Raw genomic sequence first — 11865 nt, forward strand, 5'->3', positions numbered from 1 at the left:
ATGCCCAAATGGTTCCTTGGAAGTCTCCAGATGGAAATAATTTTAACCAAGTTAATCAGTTCCTAATAGATGTAAGACATCTGTTCAGCCTAATCTATGTTAAAGGCTATAAAATGCTATTGTCTACGCTGACCATTGCCTTGTAATAACAACAGTCAGAAGTTGAATATCTAATGCAAGGAAGGTACATGGCCTTGTGCAAGAAAATTTTGCATTAAAAAGCTCAAGGAAACCTGGCAAACTTTCCTGACAGTGAGAGTATTGAGGAAATATGGAAGAACCTAAAAGACACCCTGACGAAAGCTCCTGGCGAAGCTTTAGGAAAAGTAGGTTGGGCCATATCTGATGGCTGGTTTGATGAAGCGTGTGCACAAGAGAATGCACAGGTGTACCATACCCAAAGATCTGTAGAAGATTATAGTAGAGCAAGAAGAGAAGGAAAGAAGCTGCACAAAAGAGTATAAAAGAAAAGAACTGGAAGAAATGGAACAGCTCAAAAAGGATGAAAGAGGCGATAGCTTTAAATAAGAGCTGAAAGGGGTTTAAGCCTAGGATGAATTTATGTAGAGAGGCAGGTGGCTCTGTCTTTTGTAGTGATGAAGCCATATGTAAAAGGTGGGCTCAACACTGAAAAATTGCTGGATGGGGGTTAGCTGAGAACTGAGGAATATTACAAACCTTGAACACAAGGAACATGAAAGAAACTGTAGCAGCACCAATTGCTGAGGAAGTGGAGGTGACCTTCAAAATCTGAAGAAAAACAAGGCACCAGGAATGGACATAATATGAATTTAACTGATTAAAAATGCAAGAAAGGAGTTTGTCAAACATTTCCATAGGCTTGTAATTAAGATTTGAGTAGATGGAAATATTCCTGATGAATGGAATTTAGGTATCATATTCCCAGAAAGCAAGAAAGATGATACAGTGGTGTGCTCTCATTATAGGGACTTTGCCTATTACCTACAGCATTGAAAATATTCTCCAACATCCTCTTTAGTAGGCTTTCGCACCCTATGTCGAAAAGGTTGCTGACTATCAATGTGGATTTCGTTAAGGGAGACCTACCTTTGATCAGATCTTAATGATATGCTTAATATTAGGAAAATGTGAAGGAGTTGGTATTATTATACATCACGTTTTTATGGCCTTCAAATCAGCATTCAGAATTATTGACAGAGGGGAGGTGTCTATTGCAGTGGGGAAGAGAGAGAGAGAGAGAGAGAGAGAGAGAGAGAGAGAGAGAGAGAGAGAGAGAGGGGTTCCTAATAAATTGATTGCCATAGTTAAAGTAACTATGGAAAACACAAGGAGTCTAGATAAAATACAGAAAATGGTGGGTGCCAATATAAGGGAGACGATCCTGTACAAATCAGGACAGATCCTGACTCATACAGAACATATTGATACAACTGAAATAACACTAAGAGGGATCAAAGAAGGCTTTAAAAGTCGTGAAAGAGCTCCTAAAAGATGAACCTACAAATAAATGAAGGGAGAAATAAGTACATGCATGTAACTAATAAAGATTGTCATAAAGAGCCCTGTTCATAGTAATGGATTCCTGTAAGTTTTAAGGCGTGTATAGTTGCACTTAACTTGGATCAGAAGTAAACTGTAAGAACAATCTTAGCTCTGAAATACGGAACTGAATACTGTCCATCTCAGCAAACATCTGCCATCTGATCTTCTGTTCGTGAAAAACAAAGTTCCATTGTATAAAATTTTAGTGAGGCTGGTTCTAACATAAGAAGCTGAAACATGGACACCAACAAAATTTGGTGAAGAGCAGCTTGATATGTTTTAAAGGAAGGCCTTGAGACAAATTAATGGGCCAGTGAAAGAAAATGGTGCCTGGAGAGAGATTCAGCTACGAATTACATAATCTATATAATGAATGAGACATTGTCAGCTACATTAAGATTAAAATGTTGGAGTCCTCAAGCAATGTACTGGTAGGAATGTGTCAGAGAGGACATAAGGAAAATTGGAATTCAGCTGTTGTGCCAATGATGGGTGGTGATATGGTTTGTTGGTGTCACCATCAGTACACATATAATTAATATTCAGTAACAGACAAATGTGATGAAAGACAAGGATTCCACAGAAGTACGATAGTTTTGTCATAAAATACATTCAGAAAAGAAACATTTATAAACCATATACAAGATTTGAACAGGTTACAGAAAAGTAGAAAAACTCAGTAACAAATGTATAAAATATTACGTCTAGTGATAGTTTGTGTAGTGGTAAATAATAATGATGGCCTCAACTTGCAGTACATAAAACTTTCTCATCATAACAGTCACTACATTTGTTAGACAGAATTATTCAATTGGATAGATATAAAATCTAATCACCAAATGGCGGCAGAACACACATACAAAAGGAGATTGTAACTGGGCAAGCTTTTGGAGCCAGTGGCTTTTCCTTCAGGCAGAAGAGTTGAACGGGGAGGAAGAAGGATGTAGGAGAGGGCTGGAGAGGTCAAGGAAAGGGGTAGATTTAGGGAAAGTCAGCTAGAACCATGGGTCAGGGGAGACTTACCACACTGGGTGAGAAGTAAAGCCTGACTGTTGGGGACTACATCAGAAGAGATTTGAAAACATTTGTTAGTGTTAAATAGGTGTCCGTGAAGATAGGATATATCAAGACTATTGTTAGGGCTGGCAGTAATACATAATTAAGACTACCACATAAAGAGAGTCGATTTGGAAGGAGATTGGCCACTTTTGCTATAGGAACTGTACTGTAGTCATGAGAATTCCCTCACAGTTGGTTGTGTGGCATCACGTATCCTTACAGGCATGTCAGTGTTTCCTTTAGTTAATGCAGAGTACATACTGAGGACCATACTAACATTTTCTCATCAGAATGCCAGATTTCTTGCAGGAGAAATTGGCATCCTGTAAGTTCGGTATAATAATTTCGTAGCAGGTGCATGGAAGTTAAATCTGAAACTGTTGCAAAAATTGTTCATAGCAAGTGATGGAGATACACACATACATTAAATCTCTCTCTGTTTATAAATTGAAGTCACCTTTTCATGTCTGTGTGTATGTGCAGGCTAATTTCAGAAACTGCTGTAGGGATGTAGCTCAAGTTTTCACTAATAGATACACTGATTAACGAGATAGATTTCTGTATATAATTTATAAATACATAATAATTTATAAATATTTTGTACAGACTGTCTGACTTACGATGAATGAAAGTTGTGTTGTGAAAATGGTGGCATTACCATCTACCATACAGCTGCCCTAACATGAGAGAGCAGCAATGCATTGGGAAGACAGCAAACAAAATCCGATTTGAATGTGGTTTGTTGGTCTAGCGGTGAAGCATGTGGTTCAAAACTGAAAGGTTGTGGGATGAACCTCAGCTGGGTCACTTTTTTTTTAACATTCACCTCTCAATGATATGGAGGTACACATTTTGAAATATGCTACATTTTCATACTACCAACAACTGCTTACCTCAGATTAGCAATCACAATTTGCACTCTTAATTCAGTGCAAATTCTTCGAACAACAGGCAGTGGGTTACTCAGATTTGAAGTGTCGCAATAAATATGACCAACAATGTAAAGGTAACCAACTCATCATTAGGCTGTTACGTGTGACTTACAGTATGAAATAATCAAATCTTTAACCAATAGTTCCCTAGCAGTCATTTGAAAACAACCGCAAAGTGAAAGAACGTGCAAATCCAAAAATGTGGTTTTAATATTTGTGCTATAAGGAAAATGTTTTTCGATAAACTAGTTCAGCAATTTTGTTTGGTTTACATACAGTATAATGTTTCGGCAGTGCAGCAGATTACTGAACTTTCAACTTGCTGCTTTCCTTGAATCAAACGAAGACTAAGAGTTGATTCTTTGCGCAGCACATTTTAGTAGTTTGCCATAAAGAGACCAAATGCAGAAATGAATCTCAATAATGCATCACTGTGATACTCAGCTTTATAAGAAGAGTGCTGGACACGAGCAGAACATGTACAGCATGTGTGTTTTTAGTTATTTTTTTCTTTTATTTGTGTCGCCTCAGCCAGCCTCAAATACATATTGAATCAGTCACACACATTGTACACCCATGATCCCCAAAGAATGTTTGTTTGTTATATCAGCATATTATTTACATCATGATGTTCTCCCATTTTGCCATAATGTGTCACTCCAAATGTCAATTGAATTAGGAACACACAACCCTCGTGCTTTCTGACAATTATCCTGGTGTGTTTTGCATACATTATGAAAGTGATGATATTCACTGACGTAATGAATTTTATTCATAACTGTATGGAGCCACCCATAAACAAATCATCTGGCCATAAATACTTGAATGTACCTGTTCAGAGCCATGCCAGGTTGCTAGTAAACAATAATTAGGAGTTTTAAAAATTTGACATCTACGATACTGAATCATTTATAGGTTGTGTGATTCGCAACTGTTCCATGTTAGTACATTCAAAAATTTGTTAGAAAAACACCTGCTCAGTTAGGCTAGAGCATAATGATGATGTCAATATGTCTTCTTTATGTCTTCAATATGTCTTCATAAATAAAAATAGTTTGTCATGTGTAACAATAAGCAATTAGCATGTATCTAATGTATTCATTTTATTATGTCACTTTTATTATATTTGTGTGCATTTGACCCGCCGCATATATATCTCTGTCTCAGTCTCGTTCCTCTACTGCCCTCATTCTCAAATCTCTTCTCTGTCCCTCATGTCGCATTTTCTCTACCCCCCCCCCCCCCCAACCTTTTTGTACACCCTTCCCTCGCATTTTCTCTCCCCCTTCCCTTTTTCACTACCTTGCTCCCCCGTTTCCTCTATCCCTCCATCCCACCCCCCATTTCCTCAATCCCTCCCTCCCTTACGCCCACCGTTTCCTCAATCCCTCCCTCCCTCCGTCAATTCCCGACGCCCCCCCCCCCGCCCTCCTCGCGATTCCCGACGCCCCCTTCCCCCGCCCTCCTCGCGATTCCCGACGCCCCCTTACCCCGCCCTCCTCGCGATTCCCGACGCCCCCTTCCCCGCCCTCCTCGCGATTCCCGACGCCCCCTTCCCCCGCCCTCCTCGCGATTCCCGACGCCCCCTTCCCCCGCCCTCCTCGCGATTCCCGACGCCCCCTTCCCCCGCCCTCCTCGCGATTCCCGACGCCCCCTTCCCCCGCCCTCCTCGCGATTCCCGACGCCCCCTTCCCCCGCCCTCCTCGCGATTCCCGACGCCCCCTTCCCCGCCCTCCTCGCGATTCCCGACGCCCCCTTCCCCCGCCCTCCTCGCGATTCCCTAAGCCCCCTCCCCCGCCCTCCTCGCGATTCCCGACGCCCCCTCCCCCGCCCTCCTCGCGATTCCCGACGCCCCCTCCCCCGCCCTCCTCGCGATTCCCGACGCCCCCTCCCCCGCCCTCCTCGCGATTCCCGACGCCCCCTCCCCCGCCCTCCTCGCGATTCCCGACGCCCCCTCCCCCGCCCTCCTCGCGATTCCCGACGCCCGCCTCCCCCGCCCTCCTCGCGATTCCCGACGCCCGCCTCCCCCGCCCTCCGCGCGAGTCCCGACGCCCCCCTCCCCCGCCCTCCGCGCGATTCCCGACGCCCCCCTCCCCCGCCCTCCGCGCGATTCCCGACGCCCCCCTCCCCCGCCTCCGCGCGATTCCCGACGCCCCCCTCCCCCGCCCTCCGCGCGATTCCCGACGCCCCCCTCCCCCGCCCTCCGCGCGATTCCCGACGCCCCCCTCCCCCGCCCTCCGCGCGATTCCCGACGCCCCCCTCCCCCGCCCTCCGCGCGATTCCCGACGCCCCCCTCCCCCGCCCTCCGCGCGATTCCCGACGCCCCCCTCCCCCGCCCTCCGCGCGATTCCCGACGCCCCCCTCCCCCGCCCTCCGCGCGATTCCCGACGCCCCCTCCCCCGCCCTCCGCGCGATTCCCGACGCCCCCCTCCCCCGCCCTCCGCGCGATTCCCGACGCCCCCCTCCCCCGCCCTCCGCGCGATTCCCGACGCCCCCCTCCCCCGCCCTCCGCGCGATTCCCGACGCCCCCCTCCCCCGCCCTCCGCGCGATTCCCGACGCCCCCCCTCCCCCGCCCTCCGCGCGATTCCCGACGCCCCCCTCCCCCGCCCTCCGCGCGATTCCCGACGCCCCCCTCCCCCGCCCTCCGCGCGATTCCCGACGCCCCCCTCCCCCGCCCTCCGCGCGATTCCCGACGCCCCCCTCCCCCGCCCTCCGCGCGATTCCCGACGCCCCCCTCCCCCGCCCTCCGCGCGATTCCCGACGCCCCCCTCCCCCGCCCTCCGCGCGATTCCCGACGCCCCCCTCCCCCGCCCTCCGCGCGATTCCCGACGCCCCCCTCCCCCGCCCTCCGCGCGATTCCCGACGCCCCCCTCCCCCGCCCTCCGCGCGATTCCCGACGCCCCCCTCCCCCGCCCTCAGCGCGATTCCCGACGCCCCCCTCCCCCGCCCTCAGCGCGGTTCCCGACGCCCCCCCTCCCCCGCCCTCCGCGCGGTTCCCGACGCCCCCCTCCCCCGCCCTCCGCGCGGTTCCCGACGCCCCCCTCCCCCGCCCTCCGCGCGGTTCCCGACGCCCCCCTCCCCCGCCCTCCGCGCGGTTCCCGACGCCCCCCTCCCCCGCCCTCCGCGCGGTTCCCGACGCCCCCCTCCCCCGCCCTCCGCGCGGTTCCCGACGCCCCCCTCCCCCGCCCTCCGCGCGGTTCCCGACGCCCCCCTCCCCCGCCCTCCGCGCGGTTCCCGACGCCCCCCTCCCCCGCCCTCCGCGCGGTTCCCGACGCCCCCCTCCCCCGCCCTCCGCGCGGTTCCCGACGCCCCCCTCCCCCGCCCTCCGCGCGGTTCCCGACGCCCCCCTCCCCCGCCCTCCGCGCGGTTCCCGACGCCCACCACCCCCGCCCTCCTCGCGGTTCCCGACGCCCACCACCCCCGCCCTCCTCGCGGTTCCCGACGCCCACCACCCCCGCCCTCCTCGCGGTTCCCGACGCCCACCACCCCCGCCCTCCTCGCGGTTCCCGACGCCCACCACCCCCGCCCTCCTCGCGGTTCCCGACGCCCACCACCCCCGCCTCCTCGCGGTTCCCGACGCCCACCACCCCCGCCCTCCTCGCGGTTCCCGACGCCCACCACCCCCGCCCTCCTCGCGGTTCCCGACGCCCACCACCCCCGCCCTCCTCGCGGTTCCCGACGCCCACCACCCCCGCCCTCCTCGCGGTTCCCGACGCCCACCACCCCCGCCCTCCTCGCGGTTCCCGACGCCCACCACCCCCGCCCTCCTCGCGGTTCCCGACGCCCACCACCCCCGCCCTCCTCGCGGTTCCCGACGCCCCCCTCCCCCGCCCTCCGCGCGGTTCCCGACGCCCCCCTCCCCCGCCCTCCGCGCGGTTCCCGACGCCCCCCTCCCCCGCCCTCCGCGCGGTTCCCGACGCCCCCCTCCCCCGCCCTCCGCGCGGTTCCGACGCCCCCCTCCCCCGCCCTCCGCGCGGTTCCCGACGCCCCCCTCCCCCGCCCTCCGCGCGGTTCCCGACGCCCCCCTCCCCCGCCCTCCGCGCGGTTCCCGACGCCCCCCTCCCCCGCCCTCCGCGCGGTTCCCGACGCCCCCCTCCCCCGCCCTCCGCGCGGTTCCCGACGCCCCCCTCCCCCCTCCCTCCGCGCGGTTCCCGACGCCCCCCTCCCCCGCCCTCCGCGCGGTTCCCGACGCCCCCCTCCCCCGCCCTCCGCGCGGTTACCGACGCCCCCCTCCCCCGCCCTCCGCGCGGTTACCGACGCCCCCCTCCCCCGCCCTCCGCGCGGTTCCCGACGCCCCCCTCCCCCGCCCTCCGCGCGGTTCCCGACGCCCCCCTCCCCCGCCCTCCGCGCGGTTCCCGACGCCCCCCTCCCCCGCCCTCCGCGCGGTTCCCGACGCCCCCCCTCCCCCGCCCTCCGCGCGGTTCCCGACGCCCCCCTCCCCCGCCCTCCGCGCGGTTCCCGACGCCCCCCTCCCCCGCCCTCCGCGCGGTTCCCGACGCCCCCCTCCCCCGCCCTCCGCGCGGTTCCCGACGCCCCCCTCCCCCGCCCTCCGCGCGGTTACCGACGCCCCCCTCCCCCGCCCTCCGCGCGGTTACCGACGCCCCCCTCCCCCGCCCTCCGCGCGGTTACCGACGCCCCCCTCCCCCGCCCTCCGCGCGGTTACCGACGCCCCCCTCCCCCGCCCTCCGCGCGGTTACCGACGCCCCCCTCCCCCGCCCTCCGCGCGGTTACCGACGCCCCCCTCCCCCGCCCTCGGCGCGGTTACCGACGCCCCCCTCCCCCGCCCTCCGCGCGGTTACCGACGCCCCCCTCCCCCGCCCTCCGCGCGGTTACCGACGCCCCCCTCCCCCGCCCTCCGCGCGGTTACCGACGCCCCCCTCCCCCGCCCTCCGCGCGGTTACCGACGCCCCCCTCCCCCGCCCTCCGCGCGGTTACCGACGCCCCCCTCCCCCGCCCTCCGCGCGGTTCCCGACGCCCACCACCCCGGCCCCTCCGCGCGGTTCCCGACGCCCACCACCCCGGCCCTCCTCGCGGTTCCCGACGCCCACCACCCCCGCCCTCCTCGCGGTTCCCGACGCCCACCACCCCCGCCCTCCTCGCGGTTCCCGACGCCCACCACCCCCGCCCTCCTCGCGGTTCCCGACGCCCACCACCCCCGCCCTCCTCGCGGTTCCCGACGCCCACCACCCCCGCCCTCCTCGCGGTTCCCGACGCCCACCACCCCCGCCCTCCTCGCGGTTCCCGACGCCCCCCTCCCCCGCCCTCCTCGCGGTTCCCGACGCCCCCCTCCCCCGCCCTCCGCGCGGTTCCCGACGCCCCCCTCCCCCGCCCTCCGCGCGGTTCCCGACGCCCCCCTCCCCCGCCCTCCGCGCGGTTCCCGACGCCCCCCTCCCCCGCCCTCCGCGCGGTTCCCGACGCCCCCCTCCCCCGCCCTCCGCGCGGTTCCCGACGCCCCCCTCCCCCGCCCTCCGCGCGGTTACCGACGCCCCCCTCCCCCGCCCTCCGCGCGGTTCCCGACGCCCCCCTCCCCCCGCCCTCCGCGCGGTTCCCGACGCCCCCCTCCCCCGCCCTCCGCGCGGTTCCCGACGCCCCCCTCCCCCGCCCTCCGCGCGGTTCCCGACGCCCCCCTCCCCCGCCCTCCGCGCGGTTCCCGACGCCCCCCTCCCCCGCCCTCCGCGCGGTTCCCGACGCCCCCCTCCCCCGCCCTCCGCGCGGTTACCGACGCCCCCCTCCCCCGCCCTCCGCGCGGTTACCGACGCCCCCCTCCCCCGCCCTCCGCGCGGTTACCGACGCCCCCCTCCCCCGCCCTCCGCGCGGTTACCGACGCCCCCCTCCCCCGCCCTCCGCGCGGTTACCGACGCCCCCCTCCCCGGCCCTCCGCGAGGTTCCCGACGCCCCCCTCCCCGGCCCACCGCGCGGTTCCCGACGCCCACCACCCCGGCCCTCCTCGCGGTTCCCGACGCCCCCCTCCCCGGCCCTCCGCGCGGTTCCCGACGCCCACCACCCCGGCCCTCCTCGCGGTTCCCGACGCCCACCACCCCGGCCCTCCTCGCGGTTCCCGACGCCCACCACCCCGGCCCTCCTCGCGGTTCCCGACGCCCACCACCCCGGCCCTCCTCGCGGTTCCCGACGCCCACCACCCCGGCCCTCCTCGCGGTTCCCGACGCCCACCACCCCCGCCCTCCTCGCGGTTCCCGACGCCCACCACCCCCGCCCTCCTCGCGGTTCCCGACGCCCACCACCCCCGCCCTCCTCGCGGTTCCCGACGCCCACCACCCCCGCCCTCCTCGCGGTTCCCGACGCCCACCACCCCCGCCCTCCTCGCGGTTCCCGACGCCCACCACCCCCGCCCTCCTCGCGGTTCCCGACGCCCACCACCCCCGCCCTCCTCGCGGTTCCCGACGCCCACCACCCCCGCCCTCCTCGCGGTTCCCGACGCCCACCACCCCCGCCCTCCTCGCGGTTCCCGACGCCCACCACCCCCGCCCTCCTCGCGGTTCCCGACGCCCACCACCCCCGCCCTCCTCGCGGTTCCCGACGCCCACCACCCCCGCCCTCCGCGCGGTTCCCGACGCCCCCCTCCCCCGCCCTCCGCGCGGATCCCGACGCCCCCCTCCCCCGCCCTCCGCGCGGTTCCCGACGCCCCCCTCCCCCGCCCTCCGCGCGGTTCCCGACGCCCCCCTCCCCCGCCCTCCGCGCGGTTCCCGACGCCCCCCTCCCCCGCCCTCCGCGCGGTTACCGACGCCCCCCTCCCCCGCCCTCCGCGCGGTTACCGACGCCCCCCTCCCCCGCCCTCCGCGCGGTTACCGACGCCCCCCTCCCCCGCCCTCCGCGCGGTTACCGACGCCCCCCTCCCCCGCCCTCCGCGCGGTTACCGACGCCCCCCTCCCCCGCCCTCCGCGCGGTTACCGACGCCCCCCTCCCCCGCCCTCCGCGCGGTTACCGACGCCCCCCTCCCCCGCCCTCCGCGCGGTTCCCGACGCCCCCCTCCCCCGCCCTCCGCGCGGTTCCCGACGCCCCCCCTCCCCCGCCCTCCGCGCGGTTCCCGACGCCCCCCTCCCCCGCCCTCCGCGCGGTTACCGACGCCCCCCTCCCCCGCCCTCCGCGCGGTTCCCGACGCCCCCCTCCCCGGCCCTCCTCGCGGTTCCCGACGCCCACCACCCCGGCCCTCCTCGCGGTTCCCGACGCCCACCACCCCCGCCCTCCTCGCGGTTCCCGACGCCCACCACCCCCGCCCTCCTCGCGGTCCCCGACGCCCACCTCCCCCGCCCTCCTCGCGATTCTTGACGCCCACACTCCCCTGCATTACTGAAGCGCACCCCCCCACACCGCATTTCACAACTGCCAACACCGTCACTTTCCTGACCACCCTCCCCACATTTCTCAATGGCCCACTCCCCGCCATTGGTCCCTCGGCATCCCCGCCCTTGGTCCCTCGGCATCCCTCTCCCAAACACCCCTTCTCGACAAACCGCCACCTTCCTTGTTTCTTCAGTACCCTCTCATTTCTTGACTCGCCTCTGCTCTTGCTGTACTCCACTCAATCTCTGTGCCCTGCCTTGTGCCACCACCTCCCTGCCTGGCTCCACATTCTACCTACTCCACTGTCCCCTAGCACACTAACAAATTGTCATCCCATCCACCACTTCCCTACCCTGTCCTTCCTCCTACTTTTCTACCCCCCCACCTTCATACCTCATCCCTACTTTTCACCCCACCTCAACCTCTCCCATCTCTCCCTACCCTCCTCCTGTCTTCCTACCCCACTTCCCCTGTCCACTCATGCCTCATTGCGCTCTCTCTCTCTCTCTCTCTCTCTCTCTCTCTCTCTCTCTCTCTCGTGATCTATCTTTTGAGAGGACTGCTGCAGTTATTTTGTATGCTTGGAAATTTATAATAGAGTAATCAAATGCTTGTACTGATATATTCATGTCGTCACAGGTCTTATGCCAAACCTGGCACCATCGAATAGCAAACGTGACCCCAAACGGCGATTGAAGTGGAAGAAATTTAATACATACTTTGATGAGTCTACTATAAAGTTCAAGTACTAAGCAACAGAAAACAGTAACATCTGTATAGTTTTAATGTACATAAAATAAATCAGTGATACATGTTGCTGTCGTGTTGTCGTATGTTATCGAACCCATGAGACCTAAAATTATGAACCTGACACAGTACTGTATCAACTCTGTTTTTATTTTGAGATTATATGAAAAAAAATTATTTTCTTTTTAATCTAAGAAAAGTGCTTAATGCTGATAATGTTTTTTATCATCACATATAAAATAAATTAACTGGAACACGAAATGTCTTAGCAGTGTCACACTAAATGCCAATATGGTCTCT

The 11865-nt window shown here is 60.4% G+C and overlaps 1 protein-coding gene across 1 annotated transcript in view; it reads left to right on the plus strand.

The window, feature by feature from the left end:
- Nucleotides 1-11634, plus strand: part of LOC126177222 (28S ribosomal protein S18a, mitochondrial) — a 70728-nt gene extending 59094 nt beyond the window's left edge. The window contains exon 4 of the mRNA XM_049924439.1: nt 11458-11634. Coding sequence (XP_049780396.1) covers nt 11458-11570 — 113 coding nt within the window. The 3' untranslated portion in view covers nt 11571-11634. The remainder of the gene's footprint in view (nt 1-11457) is intronic.
- The last annotated feature ends 231 nt before the right edge of the window (nt 11635-11865 follow it).

This window comes from Schistocerca cancellata, chromosome 1 (genome assembly GCF_023864275.1).
Source record: "Schistocerca cancellata isolate TAMUIC-IGC-003103 chromosome 1, iqSchCanc2.1, whole genome shotgun sequence".
NCBI lineage: Eukaryota > Metazoa > Arthropoda > Insecta > Orthoptera > Acrididae > Schistocerca > Schistocerca cancellata.